The sequence below is a fragment of the Phaethon aethereus genome (assembly GCF_964289735.1).
Source record: "Phaethon aethereus genome assembly, chromosome: Z".
NCBI lineage: Eukaryota > Metazoa > Chordata > Aves > Phaethontiformes > Phaethontidae > Phaethon > Phaethon aethereus.
Genome location: NC_138577.1, coordinates 82,414,934 through 82,435,600, shown reverse-complemented (window position 1 = coordinate 82,435,600; position 20,667 = coordinate 82,414,934). Strand labels below are relative to the sequence as shown.

The 20,667-nt window shown below is 41.1% G+C and overlaps 1 protein-coding gene across 27 annotated transcripts in view; it reads left to right on the top strand.

Moving 5' to 3' along the window:
* The window catches only part of SSBP2 (single stranded DNA binding protein 2), a gene marked incomplete at both ends in the record, with an annotated part of 187,660 nt that overhangs the window by 29,204 nt on the left and 137,789 nt on the right, over positions 1–20,667 (top strand). For all 27 annotated transcript variants that reach the window (XM_082013176.1, XM_082013174.1, XM_082013165.1 and 24 more), the window contains one exon: positions 15,717–15,789. In XM_082013176.1, coding sequence (XP_081869302.1) covers positions 15,717–15,789 — 73 coding nt within the window. The remainder of the gene's footprint in view (positions 1–15,716; positions 15,790–20,667) is intronic.

Sequence of the window (20,667 nt, the reverse complement as noted above, 5' to 3'; positions counted from 1 at the left end):
CTTCCTCCTCCTCCTTCTCCTTCTTTCCTCCTCCTTTTTATGCCAATTCCTGGCATCTTAAAACCTGTCCATGGCCTGTTGAAGTCTCCCATTTGACTGTTTACTGTTCTGCTGCAGCAATTGTATCTTGGCAGTATGACATCGACTTAACGTTCTATATTTCCTGACTTGCCTGCCTATGAAGTATCAAAGAAGTTAAATTAAGAACCAAATCCAGTATGGACGATAGTATTTTAGTAATAACTACTTACAACACTGAGAAAAAAGAATTTTCTATTTTCCAGTGTAAGCCAAATGTAAGGTAACGTTTTCTGAATGGAATGTATACTGTATAGAAATATGTTTGTAATTGCTAAGTGCAAGACATCCAGTCTCAATTGTGCCGTGCACATGCAGTCTTTTTGAAGTTTATGTCCTTTAAATTTGGATTTAGGAATAAGAAGTGCTCAGACAGAGATTGTACAAGAAGTGGTTTGCTTAGATTCCTGGTTCTAATTATGAAGAAATACAATATTATATCATTTTTTCCACCAAACATCATCCATCAGTATGGAATTGAATACTTTTCATCCCTTTTGTCCAGTACCTGGTTTCTTCCTTTCAAAGACCAGCAAGTAGAAGATATTTGGAGAGTTAGCATTAAAATTTTCTAGACTGCTAGTCGAATGTTTGGTAGTATAGCTTCAGAACTGCAAGATTTTATTGTTGCTTTTTTTTTTTTGTGGTGGTGGTGTTTTTTGTGTTGTGTATTTTCTGTGGTTGGGGGGGATTTTTGAAGGTTTTTGTTGTTTTGGGGTTGTTTTTTGTGGAGCAACTCCTTGTTAGCCAGATTTTCAAATATCTGTCTTCTGCTGATGAAATTCTTTCTGTTAGGAAAGTATTCTCACTATAAAAACTTGTGGGAGGATATTGAAATTAGTATTTTTTTTATGACCTGCATTTCAAAATAAGATATTTCTGGTAACTTCCGGTTTGGAACTAAGCAAATTGTCTGTAAAGGTGTAAAATACGTATCTTGGGGTAGGAGGCGATCCCCTGGGCAGTTTGAGAGAGGACTCGAAGCTCAGCAAACTTGCTATGCATGAACTGTAGCTTGCGGCTGGGTGCTTGAGCTTATCTGGAGTTGTAGCTGAGTGAAAATGCTGAGTAAGCTGAGGGTCTTTGCTAATCCTTCTTGGCCGTGATCCTGTTTGAGGAGCAGCAAGAGAATACCTCCAGCTGTTTACTCAGCATGTCTCTGTCAGCCAAGGGGAGAAGTAGCTGGTGAATGCTTGAAGACTTCTAGCAGGCTAGCCAGATGTGTGAGAATTCAGCAGACAGGTGTAATAGGCAGCCATATGGCAGTTGGTAGGTCTGGTAATGTCAAATTGTGTGCAGGGGTCCTGCGGATGAAAATTGCAGTGATTTGAGGAGCACTACTGTGCATGAAGTTTTGCAGGATCAGTTTATGTGTGCTGAGAATTTCTGTGCATACAGTTACACTTATACCTGTACATGTAAAGGCTATCTTTTAATTGGGGTAGTTGCTGTTGTTTTATTTTTCTTTTTTAGAGAAATGCTTTTGAGTGCTTCCATCTCAGTCCCCTGTGCAGAACTTCCCACCCAGCATGAGTAGCAGCCTGAAAGCCAGCAGGTAATTCTTCCCGTGGACCAGCATCATAGCAAGGGAAACTTTATAGTTCAGGCAGATGCTTAGTTGTCATCTACTGGACCCCAGAGTTTAGAAAGGTGAAACCTGTAGCACACTCTTGAAAACAGCTTTTCCTGATGGTCTCAGCTGTCTGATATTGCTTGAGCCTGTGCCATTCAGTGCACTTTTAAGCAGGCATGCAGCGTTCATGACCTGTGCAGAGAAACTGGCTCAGAGAGAGTGAAGGAACTTCATAAAAGTTCATACCAGGGATGACATTGTGTCATCTGCAGCTCTGGAATTGCAAAGCTTTGAAAGGCAATGACCTGGCCCCCAAAATAAATACAGGAAAGCCATTCTGAGCTGGGGAGGAAGGATATGGGCTTTAGAAAAAGCAGAGTTTTTTCCCCTCGTACCTGCATTGTCAAGGTGTCAGGAGTACAGGCTCCAGCTTTTGCAGAGCAATGGCATTGGACAAGTAATGAACATACTGCTGACTCCATGCTGAGATCCAGATGGACACCTCCTGGTACCAGCAGGTTGGTCAGAGACTCCACAGCACCAGAAGGGACCTTGCAGCTGCTGTGCATGAGGCACTGTAACGTGCAGCCAGGGCTGCCACTGGATGCCTCTCTTGACAGAGGCCAGGGTGATTTACGCTAGAAGTGAAGGTCTGTTTCTAGCTTTCCCCTTTTCTAGCAGCACCAGTTCTTTTATCAGAGAAGGGATTGGGATTTCACTGAAGTAGAATTCATGTCATCTGTTCTTGAGAAACGGAGCCATTGTAACATTCATGGCTCTTCTGCTCCAAAAAAGTGAAACTTAGGGGCAGTAAGGATTATTCCTGAGTGGTGTGTAAATCCCTGCTCCCTGACTTTTTTTCTTTTCAAAAGACATGTACTAGACTTTCTTAGGTTCTTCCAAGTTCAGAAAATATTTTGGCTCATTTCTTAGCACTCTTGAGGCAATGTGCTCCAGCCCTCTCCGCTGTAGTACAGCTGTCTTACTAAGGTATTCTTTGACCTGTTGTTTCTTCCTGCTGTGTGTATTCCTGTTGTGTTTAAGTAGTAAGGCTTTCTTCTGCTGTTTTGTGGAGGTAGAAACAAAGCACGCACCAAGACTTCAGACTTCCCTACCTTCTCTTTGCTTTGCACACTTCTTGCATTGAATAGCGGAACTCCAGTTCTTTGGTGATACAGGCTTTGTTCTTGCTGCCTGATTAATGTCCTTGCTCATTGAAACTCACTTGGCACTTCAGCCTTCCTGCATTTGTCACCTGCATGGTTGTCTTGTTCCTTAATAATGTTTTGTGCCTTTCTTTATTGTTGTTGCACCTTTTTTTTGGATCAGTGAGGAACTTTTGATACAGTCAGAATAGCCTCTTATTATTTCCTGTCTGTCTTCCATTGATACTTGCCATTGAATTTTTTAGTATACCCCAAATCTTGCAGTTTGACTTGTACTTTTTTTCTTCAGGTTACATGTTTTTCTGAAGAAACTCTAGCAATTCCCTGAATTTGTTTGACTTTTGAGGTCTGTTAGCTTTACTGATGTTTTCAGAACATCCTCTTTCCCGAAGAAAGTGTTATCATTTCATAATAGGTCATATAAATTATAGTCCACCCTTACTTTTTAGATAGATGTTCAGGGAAATTCATCCTTGATTTTCTCATTCCATATGATTCCCGTAAGTTTCATGAGGTGACTTGTTATTGCTTGTCTTTTTATGCTGTTTTCTTCCCTTGTCTCTTGAGACTAATTCTCTATATCATGATTGATTGTGGCTCCTGGAAGTCTACTGTTTTACTCTTTTGTCGTAATGTTCATTATTTCAGCTTGCCATTGAAATAATCTGCCAACCAGGAGTATTAGTGATAGTTGGTCTTTGACTATTTGGTTCCAACAGGAAATTTGCGATGAAATTCAGAAAACATCTTGCTAGTTAGTTTGACATGCATTTCATTTAAACTACCCATTAAACTTACAAGTCTTCTCTACAAAACCTTGAGCTTTTTCCAGGAGGAGAATCGGCATGTGCTGGAAACAGCCACAGCTGTGTGCTGCTCTCTGAACTCAGGTCCTTCAGCTCTTTCTTATTTATTGGTTGCTGTGTTCGTGTGCCGAATGGCTGGCAGAATCAGCTTGTTGGCTTTCCAGGCAGATGACTGGATTTGCATCTGTTACCAGTTGGCTGCCCCATCAGCCTGTAGGTACACTGATATGTATGCCGACACGTTCCTATGGTGATGTGCCAGTTAGTGAAACCTGGAAAGGAGCTCTTCAGAGCGTTCTACCAACCTCCAAGTATGGAGTTTGTTCTTTAAAAACTAATGGAGCAGGCAGCGAGTGGGAAGGAAAGATAGAATCTTTATTTGACTAATTATATGCAATTTGGTTTAACTATGATATGCTGTAAAAGAAGAAAAAAAAAATTGCCCAACATTAACTGTGACTCTTACAAAGGGGGTCAGCAATGTGAGGCCACCAGCCTGCCTGTGGTGCTGGCCAGGGTCCTCTTCTTGCACGTTTTGACTCCTTGTTGTGAGAAGTGAGATCCTAATCTTCTGTCTTAACGCTATGGCTTTGCAGAGAGGACTTTTGTTTTCAGTAGCAGTGATTTCTGGTAATCTTCAGTGTTGTGGACCCACCCACCATATTTAATAAGGCACTAAACCTATGTATACTTCCGGAGAAGAGCTGGGAAAGCTACTGGTGAAAACATGGATCCTTCTAGGAGGCAGATACTCAGAAACACTGTTTCTTTGTATGCACGAAAATCAAGTTATGTGGTGCTTGCTTTGGGGGGCTGATGGGCATTGCATGTCCAGTTGGGTGCTGATCTGAGATGAGTCTAACTCATCCTTGGGGAACTGGCTGTATATATTCAAACTTCCTCCTTCTTCTCAGCCTTCTCCTGGTGCTGCTGTAGACAAGGAGAAGTTCTTTCTGCTCCAGGGTAGGGCAGTTGCTTTAGGACCACCTGTAATGTTTTAAGATAATATTACTCAACTGCTTGGAGATGTTACAACAACAGGGCCGTGGTGAGATCTCGCTGACATCTGTGCAATGAAGGCTGTCCATGGCTCCAGTTGCTGCTGAAGCTTGTCAAAGGTGACCTGCCTGTCTTTGCACTAAAGCAGGCTAGCAGCACCTGCAGTTCTCCGTAGTGCATCTTACCATGGGGAGGAGGGACTCTCCCATGTAAAAGACCGCCATGAAGTGTTGCAGGTAGTAGCCTCTCAAGCTGTTGTAGCTTGAGACAGTGTCATGTACCTGTGCCATAGGCAAGCAGTGCTGAAGCACTGGTTGTATAGTGGCAATGTTCTCAACAGACTGCGTGCTACCAAGGCATTGGTTAGAAGCCAGTCACAGTTTTTCTGTTGGTGTATAAATACAAATTTTTTTTGATTCATACATGATTTTAAAATGTTTCAGTCACCGGTGGATTTTGCAATTAACTTTTCCTTTGAGTACAATGGGTGACAAATGTTGAATGGTGAGCAGTGAAACCAGGTGTTTGCAGTGTTGTGGGTCGGTGTCAGCCTTGTTTTCTGCTGATACAGGATTTTAAAGCAATGTTCTCTCATATGTAACAAGTGTTTTAAGTCTACAAAGAAATGTCATATACTAGGTGCTCAGATAGGTATCACCTGCCAGTAATCTCGTGGCACGTACATAGCTTTGAAGTTTGCATTTTGCTAAGGAGTGGGTCTGTGCTTTGCTCTCTGCAGGTGACTCCCCTTAGGATAGCTCTATGCTGCTGGCTCTGCTTACTGCCAGGGCAGGATGCATTGCATTAAATTAATTAACTATAGCAAATTATATACCAGGTCAAAAATAACTTGGAAAAACCTGTTACTATCCCAGTCCCCTGTTACTATTGAAAGCAGCAGGGAAGACCAAGGTTAGCACCTTTATTGTCAGGAATAGGTGGAATCTCATGCATTTTTATGAAATTCTCAGCTTACACATTAAAATGGGTTTTGTCATGTAACTATTATTTTAGCTGCTGGTTAGCATATTTTATAGTTATGGTAAGTTGGATAGTTTGTATGGTTTAAGTCCAAGAAACTACTTTGAGATTACCTTAAAAATACGTATATTTTCCTAAAATGCCAACTTTGAGATACCAGCCAGGAGAAGGAATTGAAGGTGTGGGCAGAGCTGTGTCGGCAGTCCAGGGCTGACAAAAGGAGTGCGCTTGCTTCTTGCTGCTCCTGCGTGGCTGCTCTGGCCCTTGGCAGGCTGACTCGGCTCACTCATCAAGCAGAAAACTGTTCACTTTTTTTGTGGGGATAATTTTCTAATCCCTTAGCTGTGAAGGGGAGAAGAGTAGTGAGAAGAGAAGGGTTTTAGTCCTCAGTGTCAGTGGGAAAGGGAATGAACTCAGCCTTCTTTTCTGTTTGTATGGTGAGGAATTGGGCTATTTCAGTGTAAATAGCTTGCCCTTGATGAGGAGAAGCAAAAAGGGCAAAGGCTACACGAGCAGCAGACTGGCTTCATGTTGCACAGCCCTGAGAATTACATGGTAAAGGTGTTTTAATGCTTATGGCCTCTGCAAGTCACCAGAGCACCCAAAGAGCTTGCCTTGCTTCCTCTGCTACAGCAAACTCATCCCTGATGACAAAAGGTTTCCATCAGCATCAGTTTGGCTAGTCTGGAGTAAGCCTCCGCTTCCTTGTCCCCGGGCACAGGGGTGGAGGAAGGGGACGCACAGTCTTCCAACCCACACAGAGAGCAAAGAACTGTCTGTAATGTGGCTTCAGGAGTGATACATCTAAATGGTTTAGCTTTCTAGGCTGATGATGTTAGGTTGGGGAAGGCAAGAAGGTGGGAGAGGAGGATACAGAAACAGGCAATCTGTTAAGCTGAGATAAGTGGCGCCTGAGTGAACTGGAGGCATGGAACACTGGGAAGCTACATAAACACTGAAAATACAAAGTCAGTTAATTTCAGCATGTTTCACTCTTCATTTGTCATTTGCAAGTAAAGCAAGGTAGTCTAATTTCTGAGGACTGCAGCTGCTGATGCATTTGAGATGTTCAGCAGTTTTCACATAAGAATATTGTGGGAGCAATGCTGTAGCTCCAGTGATGCAAGAGAACTAGGTTTGCAGGAAGGTGTAGTATTTTTTTATATATTGTTACATATTTTGCAATATAGCTGGGAAAAAAGACAAACTTTCAGGTGCACAAGCCTTACTTCTTTCTTAACTATGGTCTAGGAAGCCCATGGAAGTCTACTGGAAAACTTTTTGAGGAATAAGTGAAAAAAAGATTTTGATTTGAAACCTTAGAGGTCATCAAGAAAAATCTACCTTTTGATTAAGTATTTGGAAGTCAGTGGAAATTATCCCATTCAAGAGGAAGTCTACAGAAGGGTCTTAATTTTGCAGTACTTTGGATCTGTAGTTTTTTCTACAAACTGAGACCTGAGACAAAAATGAATATGATATTCAGCCACAGTTAGATGAAAGTTACATGGAGAACACTGTGCAGTCTGACATCTTAGCATAAACCAAGACATTCTTAGCAGATGAGAATATGTAAAGCTATGCAATTAAGTGCTTGTGGGAGAGACTGCAGACACCACCACAGAATGTATCTCTGATCTTTTTCAAAAGATCAATGGATACCGTATACCTATTCAATGTTTAGTTTTATGCTGGTGCTCAAATTAATAACGTGTTGCTGGAAATAGCACTTGAAGTGTACAGAAGGTTAAGTAGGAAAAGCATGTGAAACTAGGATGTAAAAAGAATTTGTGAGTTGCAAGTGTAGAGGTAAACTAAAAAAAACCCTGCTGTTATTTCTAATATTGTTAGAGTAAAAGGGCACTTACTAGGTTACAACTGTTTTTAACACTTGAAGCAGTATATATAATCAAGCAGAGGGTGACCAGACTTAATGAGGCATATTTTCACAGAATCACAGAATCACTAAGGTTGGAAAGGACCTTCAAGATCATCAAGTCCAACCATGAATCCAGCACCACCATGTTCCCTAAACCATGTCCTGAAGCGCCACATCCACACGTTTTTTGAACACTTCCAGTGATAATGACTCCACCATCTCCCTGGGCAGCCTGTTCTGATGCCTGACCACCCTCTCGGTGAAGAAATTTTTCCTAATATCCAATCTAAACCTCCCCTGGCGCAACTTGAAGCCATTTCCTCTTGTCATATCACTAGTTACTTGGGAGAAGAGACCAACACCCTCATCGCCACAACTCCCTTTCAGGGAGTTGTAGAGAGCGATAAGGTCTCCCCTCAGCCTCCTCCAGACTAAACAACCCCAGTTCCCTCAGCCGCTCCCCATAAGACTTGTGCTCCAGACCCCTCACCAGCTCTGTTGCCCTTCTCTGGACACGCTCCAGCACCTCAACGTCCTTCTTGTAGTGAGGGGCCCAACACTAAACACAGGATTCAAGGTGCGGCCTCACCAGTGCCGAGTACAGGGGCACAATCACTTCCCTACTCCTGCTGGCCACACTATTGGTGATACAGGCCAGGACGCTGTTGGCCTTCTTGGCCACCTGGGCACACTGCCGGCTCATGTTCAGCCGGCTGTCAACCAGCACCCCCAGGTCCTTTTCCGCCGAGCAGCTCTCCAGCCACTCCTCCCCAAGCCTGTAGTGCTGCATGGGGTTGTTGTGGCTCAAGTGCAGGACCCGGCACTTGACCTCATTAAACCTCATACAGTTGACCTCTGCCCATCGATCCAGCCTGTCCAGATCCCTCTGCAGAGCCCTCCTACCCTCCAGCAGATCAACACTCCCACCCAGCTTGGTGTCAGCTGCAAACTTACTGAGGGAGCACTCGATCCCCTCATCCAGATCATCAGTAAAGACATTGAACAAGACCGGCCCCAGAACCGAGCCCTGGGGAACACCACTTGTGACCGGCCGCCAGCCGGATTTAACGCCGTTCACCACAACTCTCTGGGCTCAGCCATCCAGCCAGTTCTTCACCCAGCGAAGAGTAAACCTGTCCAAGCCACGAGCCGCCAGTTTCTCCAGGAGAATGCTGTGGGAGACACTGTCAAAGGCTTTACTAAAGTCCAGGTAGACAACATCCACAGTCTTTCCCTCATCCGCTAGGTGGGTCACCTGGTCATAGAAGGAGATCAGGTTGGTCAAGCAGGACCTGCCTTCCATGAACCCGTGCTGGCTGGGCCTGATCCCTTGGTTGTTCTGCACATGCCCTGTGAGCACTCTCAATATGAACCGCTCCATAATTTTCCCCGGTACGGAGGTCAGGCTGACAGGCCTGTAGTTTCTAGAACATCTTGCAAGCAATCAGGTGGAAGAGAGACTAGACATGGGTCTGCCTGCCCAGAATAATGTTAGACGAGGCCGTTCCCCCGTCTTTAAAACTGGAATAAACAAGAAGGACCATCTTATTTGGTAAGCACCGTCAGCCGAGTACAAGGCACAGCGGCCACTATTTGTTATAGGACTAGATATAAGCTCCAAGTATTTAGATGCATACAAGGAGAATGTTTTCTGCTACCTACAGAGAAAGGAAGAAATAAATGGATATGAACAGTGTTGAATACATGCACTTTTATGCTGCCTGTGGTTGCAGGGCTGTGATAGGAGCTCTCAGAAAAGACAGTGCAGGTAGCTGAACAAACATGGAGTATCTCCTTTGGGACATACTGTTTCCTCAGACCAGTGTTTGGGTTTCGTTTAACACCCAGGTGTTTCTAAGAAAACTAATCACATTGTTGATAGGTTGCAGAGCACTAACATTAACATAGATCATGTTTTGAGCCGGAAAAAGAACAGTAGACTGGCATGATTAGAGGCTCTTGAAAAGAGCAGTCTGCTGGCCTCAAGCTAAACAAACTAAAATGTAAATTATGTGTAGGTGAAATGGCATGCCCGGGAGAGCTGATGTGCTGGGGTTGTGTGCAGGTCAGTCACTGTAACATTGAGGCCGTTGTTAATGTACCTGCCTAAGCAAATGGAAAAGCATAAGTAAATTCTTGGGTATAGCTCGAGTTTGAAGCTGCATCCAAATTGATCTTCCTACTATTCAGGGAAGCTGAGTAGAGGTGTGGACCTGTATGCAGCAAAGCACTTCTGCACCCAGCACAGCGCCTGGCGTCTCTTATCCCAGTCCTCTCTTATCATGGATAATTGAGAGCTGACTGAATCACCTAAATTTAAGATGAGATGTATAGGAAAAGTTTATGTGTATGTATATATGAAAAAAATTACATATATGAAAAATATTTCATATATAAATGTATGCAGGCAGAGAGAGAGAGAGCAAGATGATTGCCAGTATGATCAAATAAAGGAGAAAGAGTGGTTTGGCATACATGTCCGTTAAAATTTTCTAAAAAAAGAAAATTGTTTGCCCTTGTTAGTTGAAACTTACCAAAACCAGCTCACTGTCAAGAGCTTCAGAGCGGTTTTAAAAGTACTGAGTTGATGGATTCAAGAAACCCCAAATTTGAGATGGTTTTTAGCTGTTGTATTATACTTAAAAATATGGATTCAGTACTACTTTCTCTTGTTTTAGAGAATGAGGTTTACATGGCTGAGATTCCTGGGAATTCCTGGACTTGAGGTCTGTAAACCTTTTTGGAAATTAAAAAAAGCTACTATACTCTGTGTAGGTCAGTGTGGTGATTTTGGAATATTGCAAGTCTCCTGAAACACGGAGATGAACATTTAAGATCTTTCCTGTAGAGCTACTTTTAAATGTTGCTCAACTGCTTTATCCTTCCTCGCACAAACTAAAAATTAGGCATTTATGTTGATTTACTAGTTTTCATTGTGTTTTTCAATTAGTTTAAAAACCAAAAGTTACATGGATAGTGTGTCATATGCAGACCTTTCCATTATATGAATAGTTTCGAAAAATTAAGTCTGAACAATCCAAAACAGCTTGGTCTGTCTTGATGATGCTCAGATCTGGAACATTCCCATTACAGATACTTTTTTTTTTTTTTTTTTTTTTTTTTTTAGATCCAGCATCAGATGTTAACAGCATAATGTCTGTTGCTGGCAGAGGAGGTGGTAGCATCTAGGCACATTTCTGTGACATGCACTTGTTCACCATTGTAGGTTTTGTGGCGAGGAGGCAGCAGGTGCTTATCACAGTGGCAAGCTGACTGTTGGTGCTGCAGAAGGCAGGTACAGTACTTGAACCGTGCTTTGACACACTGCCAAAGCTGGGGAGCGGCAAGCTCTTGCTCCATCACATTGATTTTATAACTTTCTGGGTAATGGTTATACACCACTGTACCTCAGTTAAATTACGTATATTTTTAGTTACGACATGTGGCTAGTAAAACAGTGAAAGCAACTGCACTTTTTCTCAACTGTGTGACACTGTGTATAGTAGTTGCCTGCTTCTGACAGGTTTACTGGGCAGCTTTCGAGAGAAAGCAGAAGCTAATTTATTGCAATTCCTTAGTCTTCTAACCCCAGCTTTTGAACTTTGTGGAGAAATGTGGTCATTCTTCTTTTGTTCTTTGTCTCCTTTAGAAATAACGCTTGAAGTTCAGTCTTCGGTTGAGAGACAGAAAGTTTCTCTGTACACATCTTCCTAACGGAGTGAAACAAAGATACTGCTGTTTTAGCTTTTATGGACAAATTACTTCCTGAAAGACAGTGATAATAACTTCAGCCCTTCTTCTGTAGGCATATGTTTTGTCTGAACAGACAGCTGAGTACCTACATATAGTCAATGAAGCTTGCTGGGCGGTGCAGGGGATGTGACTCAGAGCAGCGAAGTTAGATACCAAAACCACGAGGTGAACATCTTCCCTGTGCTTTCAGCTTTTTGCTGCCTTTTATGGAAAGCTTGGTGTTGTCTTAATCTTTTGACTTGGAACTGGGGGAGTTTACCACCTAGTTTTCATCAATGGACATACTGCTGCAAGGCTTTGGTTTTAAGTTCCCATTAAGCTAGTTGCATCTTCCCACCTTAACATGTAAGAAGGTCATTTCCACAGCAAAGTGAGTGTGATTGCCATTTATTTCCTGGTAATATTCTGATAACTGCTAGACCAGAACTGAATAAAGGATTCTTCTCTTTGGAGTTCAGCAGATACATGTAGGATGTATGAACTTGTTCAATTAGAGCAGAAACTTCAGGCAAAACACACCATCTTAGCAAAATGAGCACTGTAGCAGTAAGACCTAGACAGTAACTTTTTTTAATTGAGTGAATAGATCATCAGGCATAGATACATGTGTAAATCTAGTTGTCTTGCAGGGAAGGGAGGTACTCTGGGCTATGGTATGTCTTTAACACAAATTACTTCAGCGTTGTCACAAGTTGATTGGAAATATTTTTTCCTCACATTACTCATGGGTTGTCAACAAGTATGCAAATGTGAAAATTTAACATATGTTTCCTTGCTGCTTTTGCACGGTTTCTTACACCAGTTTCATGAGTAAAAACTGTCTTTTAAAATGCCATTTCCAACCCGAGTCCTTTGGTGTTGAAGACCATCTTACTATTATTTTCTTAGTCTTCTCCACAGATGTTAAATAATTTATTCATTTTACACACTTGGACTGTAGCCATTTTTATCTTATTCTGGTTTGTGCTGTAGCTAAAGTTTGTGTATCTGGTAATCCTTGTTACAGAGTGTTGCATCTATTTTAGGTTTCTTTGCTGTCTTACCTCAGAGCATCAGTTTCTATTGATCTTTTTGTTTTACTGTGTTAGTTACAGCATTAGTATCTTGCTTTTGATCTTTGTGGCAAATGCATTTATTTCTGAATGAAGCTGTAATGCTGTTAACTTCTCTAAAGACTTCCTGACAGCATAATAACTAGGGATGGACCAGCAATTTACATCTAATAAGACCCAGTCAGGTTATTTTGTGTCTCACATCTGTTTGTGGAAGGTGGTCTTGGCTTTCCTGTCACAGGAGCCAGGCAGTCCCCTTGCCAGCATAGTCCTGCTCTTAATGTACCATAGGTGGATCAACTTGGAAGCCTAAAACTTGGAATATTTATTTTTTTCCTGAAATCTGCCATGTTTACTTCCCACAGTTAAAAATAGTTGTTTCATGGTTTCGTTTCACTGCTAGTATGGAATCATAGAACAGTTTGGGTTGGAAGAGTCTTTAAAGGCCATATAGTCCAACCTCCCTGCAGTGAGCAGGGACATCGTCAACTAGAGCAGGTTGCTTAGAGCCTCGTCCAACCTGACCTGGAATGTTTCCAGGGATGGGGCATCCACCACCTCTCTGGGCAACCTGGGCCAGTGTTTCACCACCCTCATTGTGAAAAATGTCTACCTTAGATCTAGTCTGAATCTGCCCTCTTTTAGTTTAAACCTATGCCTGACCCCTTGTCCTGTCGCAACAGGCTGTGCTAACAAGTCTGTCCCCATCTTTCTTCTAAGTCCCATTTTAAGTCCTGGCAGGCTGCAATAAGGTCTCCCCAGAGCCTTTTCTTCTCCAGGTTGAACAACCCCAACTCTGTCAGCCTTTCTTCAGAGGAGCCTTTCTTCTGTCATCCACCAGTACCCCCAAGTCATTCTTGGCAGGGCTGCTCTCCATCCCTTCATGTCACAGCCTGTACCAATACCAGGGGTTGCCCTGACTCAGGTGCAGGACCCTGCACTTGGCCTTGTTGAACCTCATGATGTTCACACAGGCCCATTCCTGGAGCTTGTCCAGGTCCCTGTGGATGGCATCCCGTCCCTCAGGCGTGTCAGCTGCACCACTCAGCTTGGTATTTAGACCAAGATGTAGTAATGCATGTCAAAGAGCTGTAGATGTTATAGTTTTAGTTGTGCTTAATTAGCACATTCTGTGTGTAAGTCAAAGTTTTAGGGTTGTCTTTTGCGCAGCATTGAAATATGTTGGATTTTTTGGACAACCGAAGATGGGCATGGGATAGCCATGTTGACTTGGGCTGGAATACATCTGCGTGCGCCATGTTTTGCAGGTGGACTCGAGGAGTCCTAAGATGAGACTCACAAATCTTTCTTGACATTAAAGTATATTGGGGTATCACGGTGCAGTATTTGCTAAAGCTTTCCACAGATAGCAGACTTACATAGGTAGTGTGCCTGCAGTAAACTCCTGGGTTTTGTGCTGTTGTGCTTTCCTTAGAAAGGATACGATCACGCAAATCCTTTTATCTGGACTGCAGGCTTCATGTTTTGATAAGAACAAAAAAGGGAATCTCAGAAGATGAATGAGATGCTTTAAAGCGTTATTGGGTACTCAAATCATCTTGGCTGTTGTAGAAAGTGCTTCCTCTCTGCTTGTTATGTCTTTCTTAGATCTGAGATTTTTTCTGCAACCAGATATTGCTTAAATATTGAATGATAGTTGAACTAGGAAGAATTAAATTAACAAGATTTGACTTTTTTTTGTTTGTTTGTTTGGACAGATGCAGTTGTGCTTTTTGAATGAGAGGCTAGAGAGTACACGATCCTCTCACTCCACAGTACTTACAGAGGCATATCACTATGTCCTCTCTGAGCTGCTTCACAGTTGAGCACTGGATGATACTGTGCTCCATTAGAAGAACCAAGTGCTTTCTGCGTAGCACACCAAGCTCTGTGTATTTGTTGATAGTGCACAACATGTACAAGCTGTTCTTTAAAATACTGGAATTAAAAGGTGGATATGATCTGTCTCAAGGTTCAAACTAAAATCAGTCACATGTTTGACTATTGATTTCATTTTCTTTTTTTTTAATTTGAGGAAAAAAGTACATTTTTGCTTTTGATGTTGGAGAGCGCAACGTAGTGCATGTATTGCATGTACAAAGCATAAACAACTAATGAAAAGAATTTTAATGGAATGCCTCTCCTAGATTTTAAAATTTCACACTTAATAGGTTACTGCAATAATTACTATTTTGTCAGTGCCATGATGACAGTTATCTCATGCTGCATAATGTTTTGAACAGTAACAGGAAAATAGATATTCTCTGCCTTTTGCTTAGTTAAACTACATTTTTTTGAATATGAATAGTAAAATGTTTCAAATAAGAATAGTGGTGTATCATGAAGTGCATGCAAGTATATTTTACTTTTTAAAAACAGCTCAGCTAGCAAATTTAAAAGATGCTCAGCCTGACTTTCTTTTCTTTTCTTGGACTGAAATATTTTATAGACAATTTCCGAGCATTATTATCAAATCATTCTTTTAAACAAGATTTCATTTTGAAAGACCTGAAACTTGCAGACAGACGGGAGCCTCTTTGGAGAGTCAGCTGGAGAATAGGAGGGGTTACTTCTTGGTTTTCTAATTAAATCTTGCCTACATAGCCTGTGTCAGTAGAAATTGTTTGTTGTTACAGCTCACCTGTTCTTGGGTTGCTGAACAGAGCTTCCCTGCCCAAGATGCGGTGGGTAGTCATTCAGGGAATGAGTCCTTTTTCTATAGTCAGATTCTTATTCCAGCTCTTTGAACGTGGTTGGAGATGTGCCTGGGTGTTGAAGATCACTTTTCGGGAAGCTTCTTTGGGAGCTGTGAGAGTTGTTTGCAGCTCTGTTGTCATCAGAGCTCCTAGATGCACAAGCCTGAATGAATCTAAAACTGGTTGCACTTTGCTTGAGAGACGTGGTTGTACTGCATGCTGTGGATAGATGCTAGGATTACTTTTCCTGATGCAGCCCAAAGTTTGCACGTTCTTCAAATAAACACAGGCTATTGCTCAAGTGTGCTAACAGCTTGGCACATTCTACATGTAAAAAAAACTTATTCTGGAAAAGTAATTGGTGTTGCTGTTATGTATATACCATATTTACGGTGAGCATGGTATAGGGTGGGCAAATACAGAGCAGCAGTAGGTCAGTTGTTAGCTCACTGTGCACTTGTCCAAATATCATTAAAATGTTGACATTAAGTAATTTGGGGTTTTAATAATATTTAATTAACTACTTTTTAAACACCTCTGCTCAGGTTGACCTACATGTCTAGTTTCAAAGTTACAGATAGTGGTATAGATAATAGATTTGACATGTTCAGTACATGGTGGTTTGCGAAAGGCAATAGAGTGCACCTCAAACTTCTGATGATGCCTTGTTTCTAATGAAGAGGAACAAACAAATGCACAATACTAAATACTGTCCTTTTTGTTTATTTTTCAGATTAGCACTGTACGTATATGAATATCTGCTCCATGTAGGAGCACAGAAATCGGCTCAGACGTTTTTATCAGAGGTATGTTTTCCCATTCTTTTTTTCCTTACACAACTTTCCAATGTGTGCAAATGAAATCAATACGCGTTGGTCTAGAATAAAAAGCAGTGACAACTTTGAATTTCTCTTGACACTGATCAGTGTAGATTTCTGATTCTGCAGAAGCCAGTTTGCATAACTGTTTTTGCTGTGATTTGTTATCCCTGTTCTGTGATTTGCTGCTACATTGGGGAAAGTCTGTTCTGTTTTCTATAATAAATGTGCATGTTAGAGAATGCATCAATGGTACCCTTTTTTGATGACCTAGCTTCTTGTTGGTATCTGCAGTTGTGAATGTTGTACCCTTCCAAAATTCACAGCGATCATGTGTTGTACATCCTACTGTCATACACTTGCAGTTCTTATTCCTTTAAGCACTGCTGATCTCGCTGTGTATTCTTGCCATGCTTCTAACCACTTCATTTCTTTTCATCTGGCAAATCACTTATGACTACAACCATTTAGGTCCTGCTTCTTAAACACTTGCAACTGCGAGTGGAATTTCTACCTTTACACAATAGTTATTATTTTTCATAGTCTTTCAAAGACTTTGTATACATCTTTTGAAGATGAAGTAAATTATGTCTCTTTAGCATTTTACGTTTACTCTGGGATACAAAAAAAGCTGTATGCCAAACATATTGAGGTCTTTTTGATTTATTATTGCTTTTAATCTTTCTTTGATGAGAACATTTAACATAATAATAGTTGAGTAGTGAGCAGAAGTGAGGAAAAAATACGCAAGGTGTTGTACTAGGAAAATTTGCTGCTTCAACTGATACTCTTCCAAAACTAATAAAATTACTATACTGGTGATGACATTTTGGAGGTGGGGGAGGGAGGGTGAGAGTCTGGAGCATTGTTTGTGGTGTTCATAGAAAATTCACGTAGCAGAGATAAGGAAAAAGGGTAGAATTGTGGTAGTGTCAGTTTATGTTTGTGGTAAAGTATGTTTTTGACAACTGCTTACTCTCTTTGGTAAAGCAGTGGAAAAATAAGAGAGCAAATAATGGAGAGTATCATCTTGGCTTTCCCAAAATAGCTGTCATTTGTAAATAATACACACTGCAAGATTAATTTGACAGAATTATAACTTGTAGGACACTTGGACTTTTAGAAAGTGTGGAATATAGTATCTTTAAACTTAGCTTTTAAAACTAATTCAGGCTTGTGTTACAGAGAAACTCTCAGGTCTGAATGACTGTAATAATGAGCATATATATACAATCTTCCAAATTACGACCGGTGCTAGCCAAAAGACAGTAAACACGGGTCAGGGACGAATAATGTATAGGGTTGGTATGAGGTGTCTGTTAAACTCACAGGTTCATGTGAAATCTATTTAGCTCATTCATTAGCAATGCAGAAGGGTAAATACTATGCTGACAATACTTGTGAATGGTTATATGTTGGAACTAGAGGCAGTTATCACTGATACAGAGAAGCCTGGAAAAAAATTGTGTTTGGGTGGACAGGTTGAGATTGAGGAAACTCTACACTAATAGGGCTTGGAGAAAATAAACTAAAATGCACAAGTTAAATGGCAAGTGGTAAAAGCAGCAGAAAAAATACGCCCATTCAGTCCTGGCCTGTAAACCACAAACAGCTCTACCCTGACACTGTACCCCAGGTGAGTCAGCTGTTCTTGTTAGAGAGTGAGTTTTGGCATATGGGATCAAAACAAGAAAACATTAACTGAAAGAAGTGCAAAAAAAGTCTTCTAATGAATTTAGGATGTAATGAAATTTATTTTCATCCTGTTCTGGCTCATGACTGTTGAGAAGCCACTGCCCTGTTGTCACGAGCTTGTTGTAAGAGTACTTCAGGTGTAGGAGGCACCCAGGTAGCAGAGGAGAAAATCTGTATTGGTTTGGTCCCTCCTTAAAAAGAATGGCTTTTGGGGCTCAATGCCCTCTCTGCTCTGGTAGTCTGTGCCTGCCCAGGATAGTTCGGGTGGATTTTGTTAAATATGAGATAGTTCAGAGTAGCTCTAAAACTGAACATTGAGGCATAAAAGAAGTAAGAATACCTTCACTGTCTGAGCTATACAGTGGTCAGTGGTATCTATACATATATAAATGACAAAGGTTAAGAGCCCTCCCTTAAAGCTCTACCAAGAAACGTGGCTAAGAGTAATGGAACAAAACTAAGAAGAGGAAAATTTAAGTTGGATATCATGGGATCCACTCTGCTACTAGATAACTTAAAGATGGTTGTCCTAAGCATTCCTATATTTTTGCAATACTTTGTGTCTAGTTTAAATTTCATAGAACTGATCCACAAGTCAAAGGGCTGGAGAACCTGCCCTGTGAGGAAAGGCTGAAGGTGTTATGTCTTTTCTCCCTGGGGAAGAGAAGGCTCAGGGAGGGACCTCATCACAGTGTTGAGTACTTAAAGGGTAGCTACAAAGAGGACAGAGGCTCTCCCTTCATTAGAAGCCACATGGAGAAGACAAGGGGCAATGGGTACAACTTGCACAGGGAGGCGTTTCATCTTGATACATGAAAGAAGTTTTTTTTACAGTGAGAACAATCATTCACTGGAACAACCTCCTCAGGGACATGGTAGAGTCCCCATCACTGGAGGTTTTCAAGACAAAACTGGACAGCATGCTAGGCAATCTCATCTAGGCTCCTTTTCCCACAAAGGGCTGTAGCAAATGATCTTTCAAAGGTCCCTTCCAACCTGAGCTGTTCTGTGATTCTGTGATTCTATGATTCAGTGACGCCTAGAAATCCTCTGCTGATCTTTCAGTTAAAAGGTGAACTGTGCTTTGTGGTCCTTGTTGAGTACAGCCTTCAAAGCTTTGTTGCCTTCATCTCCAAAACAAGCTCATCTAGCATTTTCCTGGGTCTCTTGGTAGCAGAGACCTCTTCAGTTTGTTGGCTGTAACTCTTGTATCTTGATCTGCAGATTTACTTCCTTTCAAGAGACATGGCATGAAGTACTGAGTTGAAGTAACTCAATAGCTGTTTCATACCAATTCATCATACAGTTGGCAAAATGGCAAGCACAACTAGCTTTCACCTAAGCCATGTCATTGCTTGTGAGTGTTGAATGGAGCTATTCAGATGAGGTACACACATTTTTGAAACAAAAGAAGGTGTTCTGCTCCAGAATTTTTCCTTTGGTGTCCCAGTTCCTGTGTTCTCCTTGAAGAGCTGATCCTTATCATACATATTTTCTAGCCTTGAAGTTAGGTTCTAGCCTTGGAGGAATAATTCCCATTACATGGCTGGACCAGGAAGGTGGGCATTTCCTAGGTAATCAGTCACCGGTTATGAGCTTAATCAAGACAGTTGACAATGAGGATATTTCTTTAAAGCTAATGTCTATAAATGTAAGTTTCTGTGATCAGACAGACGCACATCTGCCATGCGAGACAGAAGTATGTACTTTTTGAAGAACAGAACACAACCTCTTCAAGCAAGCCTCAAACTTCTACATTCGCTTTAGGCTCCTTCTCTGAATAAATTTCTCAAGATGAAATATGTCCTGTTAAAAAGGACCAGTATAAGACCTGTGAATTGGGCAATTTCCTCATCAAGCACTGCTTTGAAGAACATGAATACTGCTTGGACATAGCAAGGGCTTTCTACACAGACATAATTTTTACTCTTAACTGAATGATTTTTCAGCTTCAGGAATAGTTTTTTGCTTTGGTTGTATGTTGCATCTCTTCATTGTGTTGCTTTTGAAACTTCTCAGAAGTACTGAGTATTCCTGGTGATGAGCACAAGTTGTTCCAAGCCATTCCCAGTACGTGAGGAGCAATCATGCCTCAGAGAAGTGTATTTGAAGAGCATGTAATACCTTCATTATAGCTTTGGCTTTTATTTATATTTTAAACTTTTATTAGTATTTTTATCTGGCAGCGCTTAAGCACGAGCTTTTTAAAATACACTTCTATATATTAACTGCTGTTACATGGTGGTAGTGGGGTTAAGTGCCATGCAGTTGCTTCATTCTGCCAACTTTACCAACAGAAGTGACAGTGCATCAAGGTTACCTATTAAAAATAATTTTTAAATAGCAAAATTATTTCTGAATAGTTATATTCAAATAATGTGTCAAAATTATGCTAGGTTACTTCATATGAGTGCAAACAACATTTTTTAGGTGCACGAACTACATATTCTTCTCCTGCAAGCTATTGACAGAACCTGTATGTATTTAAATTTCTTAAGAATTGGATGTGGAAATCAGGTTGGAGTTGAGAATCAAAGTTTCAGTTCTTTTGGAAAATGCCAGCTTTACCAGTGCCTCTTGCATTATGAACACTATATCTACCTTTTATAGTAAGCTTTTATGTACTTCTGTATATATGTCTTTAAATACCTTTCATATTAAGGCTGTTTAAGCATTTCATTAAAATAATTCTCTTTTTGTCTGCCATTACTTATGTCCCTAGAGCATAATATTGTTTGTGTTTGAACATTTTTTTTTTAAACAAAATTGGACAGGAAATAAATCTGTGTAGTTGTAACTGGAAGAATTTGTAGTGCATGCAGCACCGTAGTTTCACACAGTTACAACATGTGATGTTCTTCTGTACAGTGTTGTGTGGATTTCTGCAGGACCTCCAGTCGTTTGCAACAGAGCTCCTTCAGCAGTTACACGAGCTTTATTGTAGTCCAAACGATTTAATTTTGTAGTTAAGGAAAAACTAATGATTATGGCATTGATAAATGGTTGCGTGATTGTCGTTAAGAACGACATTTGGGAAGTATTGCAGAGAGACAGAACGCTGTCACACATGTTGTCTAATGGGTTTGCTGACGAACAAGTGTGAAGTCAAGGGTAAGGGTTCTTAAACTGCACTTCCTTTGAAAACAGTGTTAAACAAACCAGGTGGGAAAG